This window comes from Triticum aestivum, chromosome 2A (assembly GCF_018294505.1).
Source record: "Triticum aestivum cultivar Chinese Spring chromosome 2A, IWGSC CS RefSeq v2.1, whole genome shotgun sequence".
Lineage (NCBI taxonomy): Eukaryota > Viridiplantae > Streptophyta > Magnoliopsida > Poales > Poaceae > Triticum > Triticum aestivum.
The window spans coordinates 373,445,234-373,459,883 of record NC_057797.1 but is presented as its reverse complement, the minus strand read 5'-3'; the positions used below and the strand labels follow the sequence as shown (position 1 = coordinate 373,459,883).

The following is a 14,650-nucleotide window of genomic DNA, read 5'->3' as shown; positions in this document are numbered from 1 at the left end:
TTGAATGGGGTTGATGCGTTTACTGAACGCTACAGCCGTGCTTCCCTACCTGGTACTTTTACTGTTTTACCTTTTTGTTTGACATGCCCTACTGATAGATCAGAACAACCACATAGGAATTATGAGGACCAACATGGGAATCTAGAGCAAGCACAAGAAAGAAAGAAACCAGGCTTCTATCTTCCATTCAGATTCAGTACTACACATTTGCATCCGTTATACTCCCTTCGTTCCCAAATACAAGTCTTTTTTAGAGATTTAATATGATCTACATACAAATGTATGTAGTCCATATTAGAATCTCTAAAAAGACTTGTATTTATGAATGCAGGGAGTATCCGTGCGATCGGTGGACATATAAAGAGCTTCACTAATTACATATTTTTCTCTCCTATACATTTTTATATTTTTATAGTCATACTGTCACTGAACTTGGGTACTCTAATTCATGCTCAGCTGTAGTTACCGGATACTCAGTCTGCTCACTCCATCGCTTGAAATGCCAAAATTAGATACATGCACTCTACAAGCATGGTGACCCCTTCTGATTGAAAAATGGCACAATCATCTAGAATCGCTCTTTGCTCACTCCATTAGAGAATTCCTTCTTTAGTTGGCTTCACAGTTCAGTAATCCTGCCCTGCGTTGGTTAGCTGGAACAGGAATTGTCCAGATCGTGAGGGGCGGATCCTTCAGGCCACACTATCATCAGCATAGCAAATGACTGGGGCACAAAGACCAAACAATGGACTGTGGACAGTTAAAAAAAATATCTGATGAGGAGTAAGGCACTATATAAATCAAACCATCCAACATAAAGTGAGAAAAGTGAAAGAGCACAGATCAGTTACCACTAGCGTATCTTCAATGCTTCCCTAAGACCAAAGCTCATCTGCCCTTGTCCCTTTTTCCCTAGTGGATTATTCCCCTTCTGCATCATTGTTACAAATTCATTGTAGTCGATCCGGCCATCCTGGAGACAGAAAAGGGGATAAACTTCTTTATCTCTAGTATCTAATACATTTCATAATGAGAAAAATCTACTTACATTGTCTTGATCAATGTCTCGGATAATATCGTCAAGATGTGCATCTCCTATACCAAACTCTTCACATGCTTTTTGCAGTTCATCTTGAGTAATGTAACCACTGCCATCTTTATCGAAGTATGAGAATGCTGCAAACAAATTATCTTCTCTCTCGACCTTGTTCAGATGCAATGTTGCCGCAAGGAATTCCCCATAATCAATTGACCCACTGTTATCAATATCCGCCTGAAAATTGCACAACACATATCTTCGTTCAAGCAAGGCCTAATGAACATGTCTCATATCTAATACAAGTAGTACATGTACAGCTAATACTCCTCAAGTGCAGTCTTTTGCCAGAACATGAAAGGGATACTCTCACATGGCAATGAAAATTTCAGAACCACAGAAGTTTAGAAGAAATACAATAGCTTATGATCTTTTTACGAGTAAACAGTACTCCCTCCGTAAATAAATATAAGAGTGTTTAGAAGTAGTGATCTAAACACTCTTATATTTATTTACGGAGGGAGTACCAATGTCAAGAATGCTATGCCCAACTGTCAAGCTATAGATGTCTCAAGAACCCTAATTTAAGAAAGCTTTCTTGAGCTTGTAGGGCTTGATAACAAGCAATATATTATCTTAGAAAGCATACAACTGAAAATACAAGTGCCATGCTGCGATAAATACGTTAGAACAGTTACCGCTTCCATTAGAGTTGCGATTTCTGACTCTTTTAAGTTGGCACCAACTCTCTGCAAGCCAGTTTTTAGTTCCTCCAATGTGATTTGGCCACTATTGTCAGTATCAAGCATTTTGAACATCTCTCTCAATCCTGCAATTTCATCTTCAGACAGATTCTCAGCAATTACCTATACGCATAACCCAGTTTAACAATAGCATCAATACTGAACATGCTTAATCAATATGCTTGGTAAAAAACCAAAGGAAAATTTACTGCAATACTCACTCTAAGGGCCATCTTCTTTAGTTTATTCATTGCTGAAAATTGTTTTAATCTAGTTAAGACAGCAGAATCAAGTGGCTTGTCAGGAGCAACTCCATCAACACAAACCCAAGGATGACCTGCCAATGTAAAGATGGCTCACTACAATAAATACTGATGCGAATACGACACTGGATGGCAAAATAGTAGTTTCAACGTGAAGTGGTGTTTATGCTTCGATGTACTCACATAGAGCTTCATGTGCAGTCAATCTCTTTCCGGGATCACGGTTCAGCATTTTCCTAACCAAATCCTTTGCACTCTTTGAGATACTGGGCCAGGGCTCGGATGAAAAATCAAGATCACCTTGCAAAACTTGTTCAAATATCCCTTGCTCAGATTCTGAAAGAGACCAGCATCCACAATAAAATAAAGAAGCGGATAACTGTCAATATTGTGTAAAAGGATGAGGTATAATAATGTGGCTAGAAGACTAGATGCATGTTTACCATCCCAGAATGGAGGGACCCCGCTCAACAAGATATAAATTATTACTCCGGCACTCCAAACATCTACTTCGCAGCCATACTGTTTCAGCAGAACCTCAGGGGCGACATAGTAAGGACTTCCAACGACATCTGAATAAATTCCACCTGTAAAAGCAATCATTTTAATGCATATTGCACAGGAAGACTTGTAGGAATAGTGATTACTTCCATAGCAGTTTCCATGTCTGAATATGTATATGTTGTAAGGTATAACATTCTAAAATCTTCAACTATCAATGTGCATGACCATGCATGTCCTTTTATTTCGAAAAAACTGTGGTCTGCAATACCCATTCCATAGCCAAAAGCCAGAACAGAAAGGCGGAAGCCATACATTTCGGTTGCACTTCCAAAATAGGCTCACCAGTCACCACAATCATATGACATCATGCTCAAGAATTCAGAACTTTGCGTGGAGTTTGGTCATCTGAAGGTTCATCACTTGCCATAACCATATACTCCACACCTGGATCGTGTATACAATCTCAAAAGCCATATATTTCCGAGATGTAAGTCTTCCAGATATCATGATATTCTTTATGATTTCACATGGCTGCCATAGCAGGTGAGCAAATAAAAGAAATTCAATTGGTGATGATATGCACTGATGACCCTTTGGGATAAAATGATAATATTCTTAGTCAATGTAGCATTACGAAGTATATGCAATCAAACGAGTACTGTGCATTTGACATCATCTGAAGGTTTTTGTTCAATTAATTAAACCAGTATCTAGACTCGATAGTCAATATTCATAACTATTTGCATAGGAGCTTGGTCGCGGGTTTTGTGATTGTGCAGAAACTCAGGCCCTGTTTGTCAGCTTTAGGCAGCAGATTCTCGTAAGAAAAATCAAAAGCCGAAATAAACAGCTATTTGGAATCAGCTTTGCCAGTGAAGCTGAATCTGGATTCGGGCCATTTACAGCGCAATTGCCTGAAGCACATCCAGGTGTACTTCAGTGGCAAAGCTGATCCGCAGAATTAGCTTTGCCAGTGAAGCGAATCTACAGGTGATTCGAAGCCAACTGAAGCTGAAACAAACAGGGCCTCAATCTTATCATCACATAAAACTCCATGTCTACCTTCCTGTGCAAGTACACAGCCTTGAGCAGCAATTTCACATTCACACATGGACAAAGAAGGGCCAAATTATTACTCTTATCTAAAGTGCAGCGACATAAATTAAGTTCTCACAAGTTACAAGCTTGTGTCTCCAAGTTACTGTTATATTTGAAGACGCTTAAGTATTACTACTGTCACACAATGTATTTATCCCTGAAACTGGAATTATGAGTCCATTACTAGACATGAAAACTCGATCAAGAACACTTCAAATAATCCTAGCAGTCTAGCACAATAATATTCAACAGCTCGTATTAAATAAAGATTCTCAACTAAAAGCTGCAAGTGCACCAATACAACACATCCACCTGGCTAAGTTAGCAGAATAGCAGCTCAAGCTAGCACTGTCCATGATATATATAAAAAAATGCACCAGCAAAATGTCATGCACGTTCTACACTACAGCCAGCACCAAGGATAGAGGCCATACCTGGTTTGAAAAAGATAGAGAGCCCGAAATCAATGGTCTTGAGTGGCGAGTCCTCCTTTTGGTTGACAAACAAGAAATTCTCTGGCTTGAGGTCTCTGTGCATGACCCCAAGAGAATGGCAAGCCTCCACAATCCCAATGATCACCCTAGCCAGCTGCGCGGCGGCCTTCTCAGAGTAGTGCCCCCGCTGTATGATCCTGTCGAACAGCTCCCCTCCCGCACAGAGCTCCATGACGAGGTGCACGGCAACAGCATCCTCGTAAGCCCCGACTATGGAGATCACGTTCGGGTGGCCGGCGAGGTGGTGCATAATCTGGATCTCGCGGCGCACATCCTCGACGTCCTCCTCGGTGACGAGCTTCCGCTTTGCGATGGACTTGCAGGCGAACTCCTTTCCCGTGGCCTTTTCGACGCACTTGTAGGTGGTGCCAAACTGGCCCTGTCCCAGCTTCTTGCCTAGGGTGTAGAGGTCCTTGATGCGCTCCGAGTCGCGCTTGAGGACGGATTCGGCGATGAGGCCGGCGCTCTGGACGCGCTTTACCTTGGGCTTGTTAGGGTCGGAGGAGGGAGAGGAGAGGTCGGATTCGTCGACATCGGGGCCCGCGGACGAGGTGGAGGAGCACATGGAGGGGCAGGAGTCGGGCGGTGGGACCGCCGGCTCGGCGCGGGCGGCGCCGGGGCGCCACAGTACGGCGACGGAGACGGTGCTGAAGAATCCGTGGCGGTCCGCCGTGGCGCTGGGGCCGGCGCTGGGGCCGGCGCAGGTGTTCCCCATCGCGCCGGCGATGGGGGCGGCAGAGGCCTAGGCAAACGGCGGCGGCGTCGAGACTCGGGGATTGGATCGGAGGAGGATTGGTGGAGGAGAGGAGATGGCCGGAGATGGCCGAGGCGGGTAGGGGCTCGTGCGGCTGACATGTGGCCCACGTGAAACTGCGCGCCCGGCTTTGGCAGTGGGCACAGGGGGCGTGTCGAGGAAGCGAGGGCTGCGCGGGATTGGCGATGCGCGCCCGATCGGACGGCGGGGATGGTCGGATAATTTGCGTGTTTTGCTGCTGCCACGTAGGATGCAGGAAGCGACGTGGATCCTTCCTCTCTGTCTATTCCTCTCTTACTGTGTCGCGCGTACAACGGTGATGGATCCTCGCAACGGTGGTGCGCCGTGGTTATTAGATGATTGGTCGGACAACGGACAGAGTGGCATTCCAGAGCAAGACGGAGACATCAGTGGTTCGGGAGCTCGGTTGCCAGATCGCCATGGCAGTTTGGAGTCCGAGACAGGAGGGGGGCGGCTATGCCGCCGACGGCGTCGGCGGCCGCCGCTTTCATGGCGCTGCGATTGGCCAGTGCGGTTCCCCTGCTTCGGATCGGTGTCCCCCTCCCCCCCAATGTGCGTGGCGGCCCAGGCCAGTCGGGAGGCCCCACGTGTGATGGCATTGGACAGGATAACGCGGGGACAGTCGGCTTTTGACCGGCTGACTACTGCACCAGGGTCCGCGAAACGTTCGAGTGGCCGCCACGAAGGAGTCTCAAATTCGATGGGCGGGAGAGATGCTACGAGGGAGGGGCCTGCGCATATGGAGGCAACCACGCCAATCATGAGGCCGGTGGGGCACGCGGCCTCGGATCCGCCGCCCAGCCAGCAGCGGTTGGCGAGGGAGCCGTTGGTGCAGGCCCAAGAGCCTGCTGCTCTGTTGACCCCATCGGCCCCGCTGCACGACGAGCAGGTGGGCGGGCTCTTAATCAGCATGCAAGGCGAGCAAAGAACCCACAGTGAAGAGGCAGCGCGTCGGGAGGATTGTGACAAGGGGGCCAGTAGGGCCCAGTAGCACATGCAACACGTACAGAGGATAGCGACAAGGGGGGTCAGGAGGGCCTAGCTGCATAAGAGTTGCGGGAGGGCCCGGTGAATCTGGAATCACGTGTGCCCATACAGAATGACAAGGCTGCATGCTCCTCGGTAGAGGGTGGAATAAATAAAGCCACTGCAATTGAGGCCCAGCCAGTGCTGGAGGAGGGGCCCCACATTGATGGGAGCCATACACATGCAACTGCTGAGACAAATACGTCCGTTTCGAGAGTTTTGGAGGGCCTGGAACCTGAACACCAGATGGGCTTGGAAAAGGAGACGAAGCTCATTACCAATGCATGTAGGAGCCTGGTCTGCGCACCGTAGAGGGAGGATATAGAGGAGATGACAGCCAATGAGGTGGTGGCGTATGACAAGCTCAAGAGTTTCTGCTCGAACATCATCAAGCGCCTCGCCCCACCGCTTGTCAAGGAGGTGTAGGCATCGCAACTTCGCCCGGAAGCTGAACCCTTCATTTCCAAAAGAACCACCATGGCCTCCAAGAAGACCACGGCGACAAAAGACCCAGAGACACACCCGTGGAGAACGTGCTGCTCCACGCCTTAGGCATGGTCCCGGACGACCTGGAGGTAGATGACGATGTCCTGCATGAGCTCAAGGCGCTTTTCGACTCGTTGTTGTGCGAGCAACATGTCCGGATCATCGCGGCGCTCTTCGGCAAGACGATCCCGTCGGTGGAGGAAATGGAGGCACAAAACGCAGTAATGGTGTGTGCTTAGCTAGGATCACCTAGCGATGTTGTGGTACATTCCTTCATGGATCTACACCCATAGGTGATCTGCTGAAATGCTCGCGGTTTGAACAATCCAGCAAAACGAAAGGCAGTGCAGGAATTTGTGGGCACGTTAGTGGTCAACTTGATTTTCTTTCAAGAAACAAAGATGGATGTAATAGACCAATTCATAATTATGCAATGTTTGGGGCCATATTTTGATGGCTTTGCTTACTTGCCGGTGTTGGAGACTCGCGGTGGAGTGCTGTTAGCTTGGAATAGCTCGGTGTTGGAAGTGGAAGCCACTCAATTCGACACGAACTTTGTCACGGGACGGGTGCGCACCAAAACTAGGGATTCTTGCTGGATTTCAGTGATCTAAGGACCACAAGGGGATGAGCGCAAGTGCCGATTACTGGAGGAGCTTAGGATGAGACGTGCGATATGCCCTAGAGCTTGGCTCATGTTAGGCGATTTCAACATGATACTATGAGCTTCAGAGAAAAGCAACAACAATCTTAATAGGAGCATGATGAACAAATTTAGGGAATTTGGGGAGGACCAACACCTTCGTGAGATGTACATGCACGGGAGAAAGTACACGTGGTCCAACGAGTGGGAATCACCTGCCGCAGGCGCTGTCCACGGGAGTCTCTGACCACGCGCCCTTACACCTTACCACGAGTGTGGGTTTTGCCCCAAAAAGCGCTTCAGATTCGAGCTATTCTTGACCAAACTGGAGGGGTTCGAGGAGGCGGTGAGGGAGGCCTAGGTATGCGATCCCGTGATTGTAGACCCGTTCAAGAGGCTTTCCTACTGCGCAACTCGGCCGTGGCCCTACAAGCATGGGGCCAGCATAAAATCGGAAATGTTAAACTGACGATGAGAGTGGCTACATGGGTTATTCATAGATTGGACATTGCATAAGAGAATAGAGCGCTGCTCACGGAGGAAGCATGGCTTCGTCGTACTCTTAAGAAGGCGCTCCTGGGCATGGCGGCCTTGGAAAGGACAATTGACCGACAACGTTCCAGACTTAGATGGATTTGAGCAGGAGATGCCAACACCAAGATTTCCCAGGCAGTGGCTAATGGGAGGAGGGCCAAGAACTTCATTGCGCATGTCAAGCTTGGTGACTCTATCATTACTGACCAAGAGAGAAAGGTGGAGGTCTTTGGGGACGGCACAAGCTAGGGACAACACTCTCAACTTGCAATATCTGGGGATCGAGGCTAAGGACTTGCACTGCTTAGAAGAAATGATCACGGAGGAGGAAGTTTGGTAGGTGATTAAGGAGATGGCGCCGGACCGGGCACCAGGGCCGGATGAATACATTGGAGCCTTCTTCCAAAAATCATGGCAGATCATCAAACCAGATGTCATGGCAGTACTAATGAAGCTATTCGTTGGAGACACTAGAGGCTTCGCCAAACTTAACAAACCAAATATCATCCTCATCCCCCAAAAAAGCTGACGCTGAAGAAATAGGGGACTACAGGCCCATCAGTCTAATACACAGCATCCCGAAGCTCTTCGCAAAAGTACTTGCCAACCGCCTCTGATTACCCATCAGTCTAATACATAGCATCCCGAAGCTCTTCGCAAAAGTACTTGCCAACCGCCTCCAATTACAAATGCATGAGCTAGTGGCGATGAACCAGTCCGCCTTCATCAAAGGAAGACATCTTCACGACAACTTTCTGTTGGTTCGTCAAGTGGCGAGGAAAATTCACGCGAGAAGAACCCTCGGCGTTATCATGAAGCTGGTGTAACATCCCAATTTTCAATTTGGATGTTATACATAGGTCATCATATGCATAACATATTTTATTTGCATTTTGGTTGTGATTCTAGAAACCTTAAGCAACTCAAGGACCCAAGGAGAGAGTTGGGGATTTTATTTATTTTCATATTTGATTTTTTCTCAAATTTGAAAAGAGGATCAATTTGGTTTTAATATGTCCCTCTCCAAATATTTCCAAAATTTAAATTAAAAGAGAGAAGATAATATGGCTTCTTCAAAAATAGAGGAATATTGGAGGAAATTTTTTAAAATCAAATAAAAATTTATTTGAGATTTTATTTGAATTAGAAAAATATGCATTTTTTGAAAATTGCATTTTAGGCCAAAAAATGTTCACTTTGTTCTAAATATTTTATTTAGACGGTGAAAATTGTTTTTGGCATTTTTTTAAAAAAATATATATATTATTAGGATTTTTATTCGGGCGAAATTTATTTAAAAAAGGGTTTCTGCCCGACTGGGCCAAAGGCCCAGCCGAGCCGGGCCGCCGCCGCCGTACTCTCGGAGTCCGAGCCGGACTCCACCACCACCGCCCCTCGCCCGAGGAAGCCACCGCTCCCCTTTATATACGCCGCCACCCCCGGCCCCTCACCACCCCAAGCCGCCGCCCGCAGCCGCCTGCCCGCGCCACGGCTGCCTGCTGCTCCGCCGCCGACGCCGCACGCAGCAGCACGCCGCCCCGCCTCGCCAGATCTCGCCTCACCGCCATCATCCTGGGTTTTTTCGAAGAATCGGTAAAAACCGATAAAACCGTCGCCCTGGTTTTTTCGTTAGATCGGTTTGGTTTGGTTTTTTCGGTTTCTCTAATTAGTGAATGTTCGTTCGAACATTTCTGTTAGCGAATGCTTTTCGTTCGTTTATCCCTGATAGTGAACGTTCGTTCGATAGTCTTTTTCTTTTATTTTTTTCTGCCAGGGACCTATCCGTGATTATCTTTATTGTAGATTAGCCCTGATCTTCAAACGTTCGCAACTTTTTGCTCGCTTGTCCAAATCCAGTGAAACCAACGCCAAAATCTTCGTCTCAGACCCCTCTTTCCAGTTAACCAACTTGAACATGATTTTGACAATTTAAAATTTGGTTGCAAGTAGATTTGAATTTGAATTTCTTTTGACCGCAGTTTGAGTTTCGTAACTCCGATTTGATTGATTCTTTTTGCAAATCGAAGCTCTTCTCTTATACTTTCGATTTGGATCTTTTCTCTTGAGTTTACCCTTGCATCTATTGCTTGAGTGCTTATGTATGCTTTTGTTTGTTTGCGATAGAGTTTCCAGAGTGCGAAGTGGAGTAGTTCGCATAGGGAGACATAACCCGCAATGTGGAGGATGGAGCCAGGGGTAAAATTGTGCAGCTGGAGGCCGTAATACTCCAGCAGCCCTCGGAGGAATGGGTCAATTGGAAACCCCACCCCCCTCAGCAGATAGGGGACAAAGCATACCCGTTCTCTCGCAGATGGATTGGGAGAATCCTCTGCCTAGGTTTTTCCATTGAAGGAGGCCAACCCTGCTCGAACATGGACCAGATCTGCTGGAGGGAGAAATCCCTGTGTTTGCAACTTTGCCAATGGGCTATGGGGCATAGAGCACCTCTCCCACTAGCTTCTCTCTAGGTTGGAACGGGAAGAAGAGCTGGGATTGTTGGCCATGTTGGAATGATCCTGCCTGGTGGTCTCTGAGGATTTTCTCCACTTGGTGCCAAAGGGATCTGAGATCCAATATCTTTAAATAGATACTCTTCCTTACAGGGCTGGGGTGTTATTTGCAAAAAATACCCTAACTATCCGCATTCGCTTGACACGTGGAAAATGAGGACATTAAGCGCGCAGAACCTGAGGGGAGACATCGAATCTACGGACGAATACACTACTTAAGGGAGGAACCCGCCTTGCAATACCGAAGATAATCCGTGTGCCGAACACCTCACTATTGAAGACTGGTTTGGGGGCTACTGAGGGAGTCCTGGACTAAGGGGTCCTTGGGCGTCCGGCCTGTTATCTATGGGCCGAACTAATGGGCTGTGAAGATATGAAGAGCCAAGACTGTACCCGTGTCCAGATGGGACTCTCCTTGGCGTGGAAGGCAAGCTTGGGGAACAACTATGAAGATTCCATATTATGTAACCGACTCTATGTAACCCTAGATTCCCCCGGTGTCTATATAAACCAGAGGACTTAGTTCGGATAGGGGATACTCAACACCGTAGTCATACATGCTAGACTTCTAGGGTTTAGCCATTACGATCTTGTGGTAGATCAACTCTTGTAATACTCATACCCATCAATATCAATCAAGCAGGACGTAGGGTGTTACCTCCGTCAAGAGGGCCCGAACCTGGGTAAAACTTCGTGTCCCCTGTCTCCTGTTACCATCAACCTTAGACGCACAGTTCAGGACGCCCTATGTCGGTGTCAAAACCGGTGGATCTCGGGTAGGGGGTCCCGAACTGTGCGTCTAAGGCGGATGGTAACAGGAGGCAGGGGACACGATGTTTTACCCAGGTTCGGGCCCTCTTGATGGAGGTAAAACCCTATGTCCTGCTTGATTATTCTTGATAATATGAGTAGTACAAGAGTTGATCTACCACGAGATCGGAGAGGCTAAACCCTAGAATCTAGCCTATGGTCTGATTGTATGTTGTCCTACGGACTAAAGCCCTCCGGTTTATATAGACACCGGAGGAGGCTAGGGTTACACAAGGTCGGTTACAAAGGAGGAGATATGCATATCCGTATTGCCTAGCTTGCCTTCCACGCCAAGTAGAGTCCCATCCGGACACGGGACGAAGTCTTCAATCTCGTATCTTCATAGTCCAATAGTCCGGCCAAAGGATATAGTCCGGCTATCCGGAGACCCCCTAATCCAGGACTCCTCAGTAGCCCCTGAACCAGGCTTCAATGACGATGAGTCCGGCGTGCAGTGTTGTCTTCGGCATTGCAAGGCAGGTTCCTCCTCCAAATACACCACGGAAGAGTTTGAATACAAGGATAGTGTCCGACCCTGCAAAATAAGTTCCACCATAGAGAGAATAATATTTCCACAAATCTAATCTGCTGACACATTTTGGCAGCATGACATCACGCCACGGCCCGGTAATTATTTGAACCGTTTTTTCTTTAACCAGCCCCGCACATAACGCGAGGCGGTTTCTTGACACGTCTTGTCAAAGCAGAGATCGTGTTCCCCTTATCACGGGATTCTCATCAATACAAACGTGGGCAACCCAACCGCGCCATCAATTATGGCGCTTGGGGGATAAGCGAGTTTTACCAGGCTTGTGGGGGCGCATAGTTTTGTCCGCCCTTATAAAGGGATAAGGTCTCACCTTTTTCTACCCACGCCTTCTTCCTCCTTGCTCATCCATTCTCGTGCACTCGAGCTCCAGCGCCCAAGTCCACATCCTTCTCCTCTACTCTCTTCGAACATGTCCGGAGCGGGAGGCAAGTGGATGGCCTCCCCCATCACGGAGGGACACATCAAAAAACTATGTGGGGCCGGATACTTAGCCGCGGATATCGCGCACCGGCTGCCAGCCGCAGGGAAGATCGAACCTACCCCGGAACCTCACGAAAGGGTGGTTTTCCTTCCCCACTTCGTCCGCTGACTGGGGTTTCCCCTCCATCCTTTCGTCCGCGGCCTTATGTTCTATTATGGGCTGGACTTTCATGATCTGGCCCCGAATTTTATCCTCAACATCTCGGCGTTCATCGTTGTGTGCGAGGCTTTCCTCCGCATCCGGCCCCACTTCGGCCTGTGGCTGAAGACCTTCAATATCAAGCCGAAGGTAGTAGGCGGCCAACAAGCGGAATGCGGCGGAGCCATGGTGGGCAAAATGCCCAATGTTACGTGGCTTGAGGGCTCCTTCGTGGAGACCATAAGGGGGTGGCAATCGGGGTGGTTCTATATCACCGAGCTGCGCGACACCAACTGGGTGGCGGCCTCCGAGTTTCGATCCGGAATCCCCACGCGGCTCACTTCCTGGAAGGAGAAGGGCCTGTCCTCGGGTTCATCGGTGGAGCTGGACGGACTCCAGAAGTGTATCTGGAACATGATAAGCAAGAAAATTAAGCTTGTCAACATAGTCCAGGTCATGCTCTTCCGCCAAATCCTCCTGTGTCAACAACGGGATTTCAACTTATGGGAGTTCGACCCGGCCCAGCACCAGACTCTAGGCGAGCTCTTCGACACGACGCATAAGGACGTCTGGAGGGTGCTGTTCAAGGGCGCCGAGGTCCCTCCTTCTCTTACCGAGGACCGCAGGCTAAGCGCGAAGCGCCCTGCGAATCCGGTAAGTTCTGTACATCTGGTAGGGTATTTATTTCCCATAGCTTAACCATGTGCGGGGTCTGAGCTCCCATGCCTTTGACAGGACTGGGTGGAGACATCGGAGCATATTAACTCTCCGGCCCCTCTGCCCGAAGACCCTGCGGACGCTCTCCTGACGGAGATGCGGACTCCGGCTCCTTATGAGGTGCTGGAGAAGACCAAGAAGAAGGCCAAGGGAACCCGAAAGAGTTCCCGGCGCCAGGTGGTATCGGACACATCGTCCGTTAACTCCGAGGCACACTCCTCCCGTGAAAACAAGGAGAAGGAAGATGAAGATTCTCCCCCTCCAGCCGGGGGAGACAAGAAAAGGAAGGCCACCCCAACCAGGGAGGCCGAAGGGTCCAAGAAGGGAAGGACTCTCCTTCCAGACTGTTCCACCGCAGCCGTCGACGGCGAAGACGAGTGGCTGCTCAGGGCCAAGCCCCTGGCAAAGTCGTAAGTATCCGGATACCAGAGAGTAACTCATAGCATACTTTTGTTGCACTGCTTCTCCTAACGTCGAATATGATTATGCAGTCCGCCCCAAGCCCGTATCGACGTATCATCGTCGGACGGTTCCTTGGACTCGTCGGACATGAATAGTGATACACTTCCAACTGCCTACTCTCCTTGCCCTATGGACAATGCCGATGTATTGTCTCAAGGGGCACCGAGCCGGGGGGAGACAGTCCCGGAGGCGCCTCAAGGCAACCTTCCGGACTCCAGGAGCAAAGGGAGCAAGGCTCCCAGGGGCTCCAAGTTCGGCCCTCAGCCATACACCGCGCCGGAACCTCCAGTGGTTCCGGACTCGGGCGGGCGGCCCTCTTCCAAGAGGGGCAAGCCGTCCGTGCCGGTGACCTCTGTCCATCCAGAGGCACTGGACGAACTGCTGGGAGCGCTTCGCGGCACTTCCATCAAGGAAGAGCACCACACTATTATGAGTGCGGTGATCAAGAAGGTTCAGTCCACCAAGAGCGGACTGACTGAAGCCTGTGCCAGCCTTCTAATAGGCTTTGAGGTAAGTATTTAAAATATAGGAAAAATATTACCAGATAGACAGTAACCCCTGATGCTCTGTTTGGTGTTCACAAACAAAAGCCGAATAGAGGATCTAATAATATCTGCAGAAGTCTAATATAAGTATGTCTTTATGCGTATGCAGGCTTCACTGCTGACCTCTACCACACTGACTGCGGAGGTCGCTGCACTAAGGCAGAACCTCGAGCGGTCCAAGAAAGAGCTCGGTCTTGCCAAGAGGCAGCTCGAGGAGAACAAAGGTAAGTAATGCCTTGTCCATATATATGTATATATAAAAAGATGCGGTTGCAAAATGATAGGATCATCATGAATGTGCCAGGGGCCACGACCGAAGTGGCGACCCTGAAGCAAGCATTGTCCGAGGCCGAAAACAAAGCGGCCAAGGAGCGCACCGAGCGGGAAAAACAAGAGGCACGGGTGGGCGAGGTGCAGCAAGAGCTCCAGGCTTTCGTGAAGAAGCACGAGGCTTTGGAGCTTGACTCGAAGACGCGAGAGTCCGAGCTTGCCGCGGCCCTCGAGAGCACAAAGCATGCCAAGGCCGAAGCCCAAAAGGCCCTCTAGGAGATTGAGGCGATGAGGAAGATAGCGGCGGGTAAGGCATTCAATATGCAAAGCAAGCATGTGAAAGTAAATTACTTGTTACTTACCCGAGTCCGGAGCTCTCCAGGAGCATTCGCAGATTTGCCCCGCATCGTGTCGGATGCCGCGAAATATTACCAGGACGAGGAGGGAAGCTCGACGGAGAAGTTGTTCTGGTCTCAGTATACGGGACTGAACACCTGATGCCTATGAGCGACCAGCTAAAGCAACTGGTCGAGCTGCACAAGGCGGCCGAACAGGCCATGAGGGG

At 49.1% G+C, this 14,650-nt stretch overlaps 1 protein-coding gene across 4 annotated transcripts; it reads right to left on the bottom strand.

Annotated features, from left to right (window-relative positions):
* Nucleotides 1–294: 294 nt before the first annotated feature.
* LOC123188703 (calcium-dependent protein kinase 17) lies at nt 295–5,001 on the bottom strand. Of its 4 annotated transcripts, none has more exons than XM_044600933.1 (8): nt 4,079–5,001; nt 2,486–2,629; nt 2,226–2,378; nt 2,001–2,116; nt 1,735–1,902; nt 1,049–1,273; nt 852–973; nt 295–773 (listed from the first exon to the last, which is right to left on the bottom strand). In XM_044600933.1, the coding sequence occupies exons 1-7, from the start codon at nt 4,851–4,853 to the stop codon at nt 854–856; spliced, it is 1,701 nt and encodes a 566-aa protein (XP_044456868.1). In that variant the 5' UTR covers nt 4,854–5,001; the 3' UTR covers nt 295–773; nt 852–853. The 4 variants fall into 4 exon arrangements, with proteins under 4 accessions (XP_044456868.1, XP_044456867.1, XP_044456869.1 ...); XM_044600932.1 differs by having other exon boundaries at nt 295–750; XM_044600934.1 differs by having other exon boundaries at nt 295–724.
* Between the last annotated feature and the right edge of the window lie 9,649 nt (nt 5,002–14,650).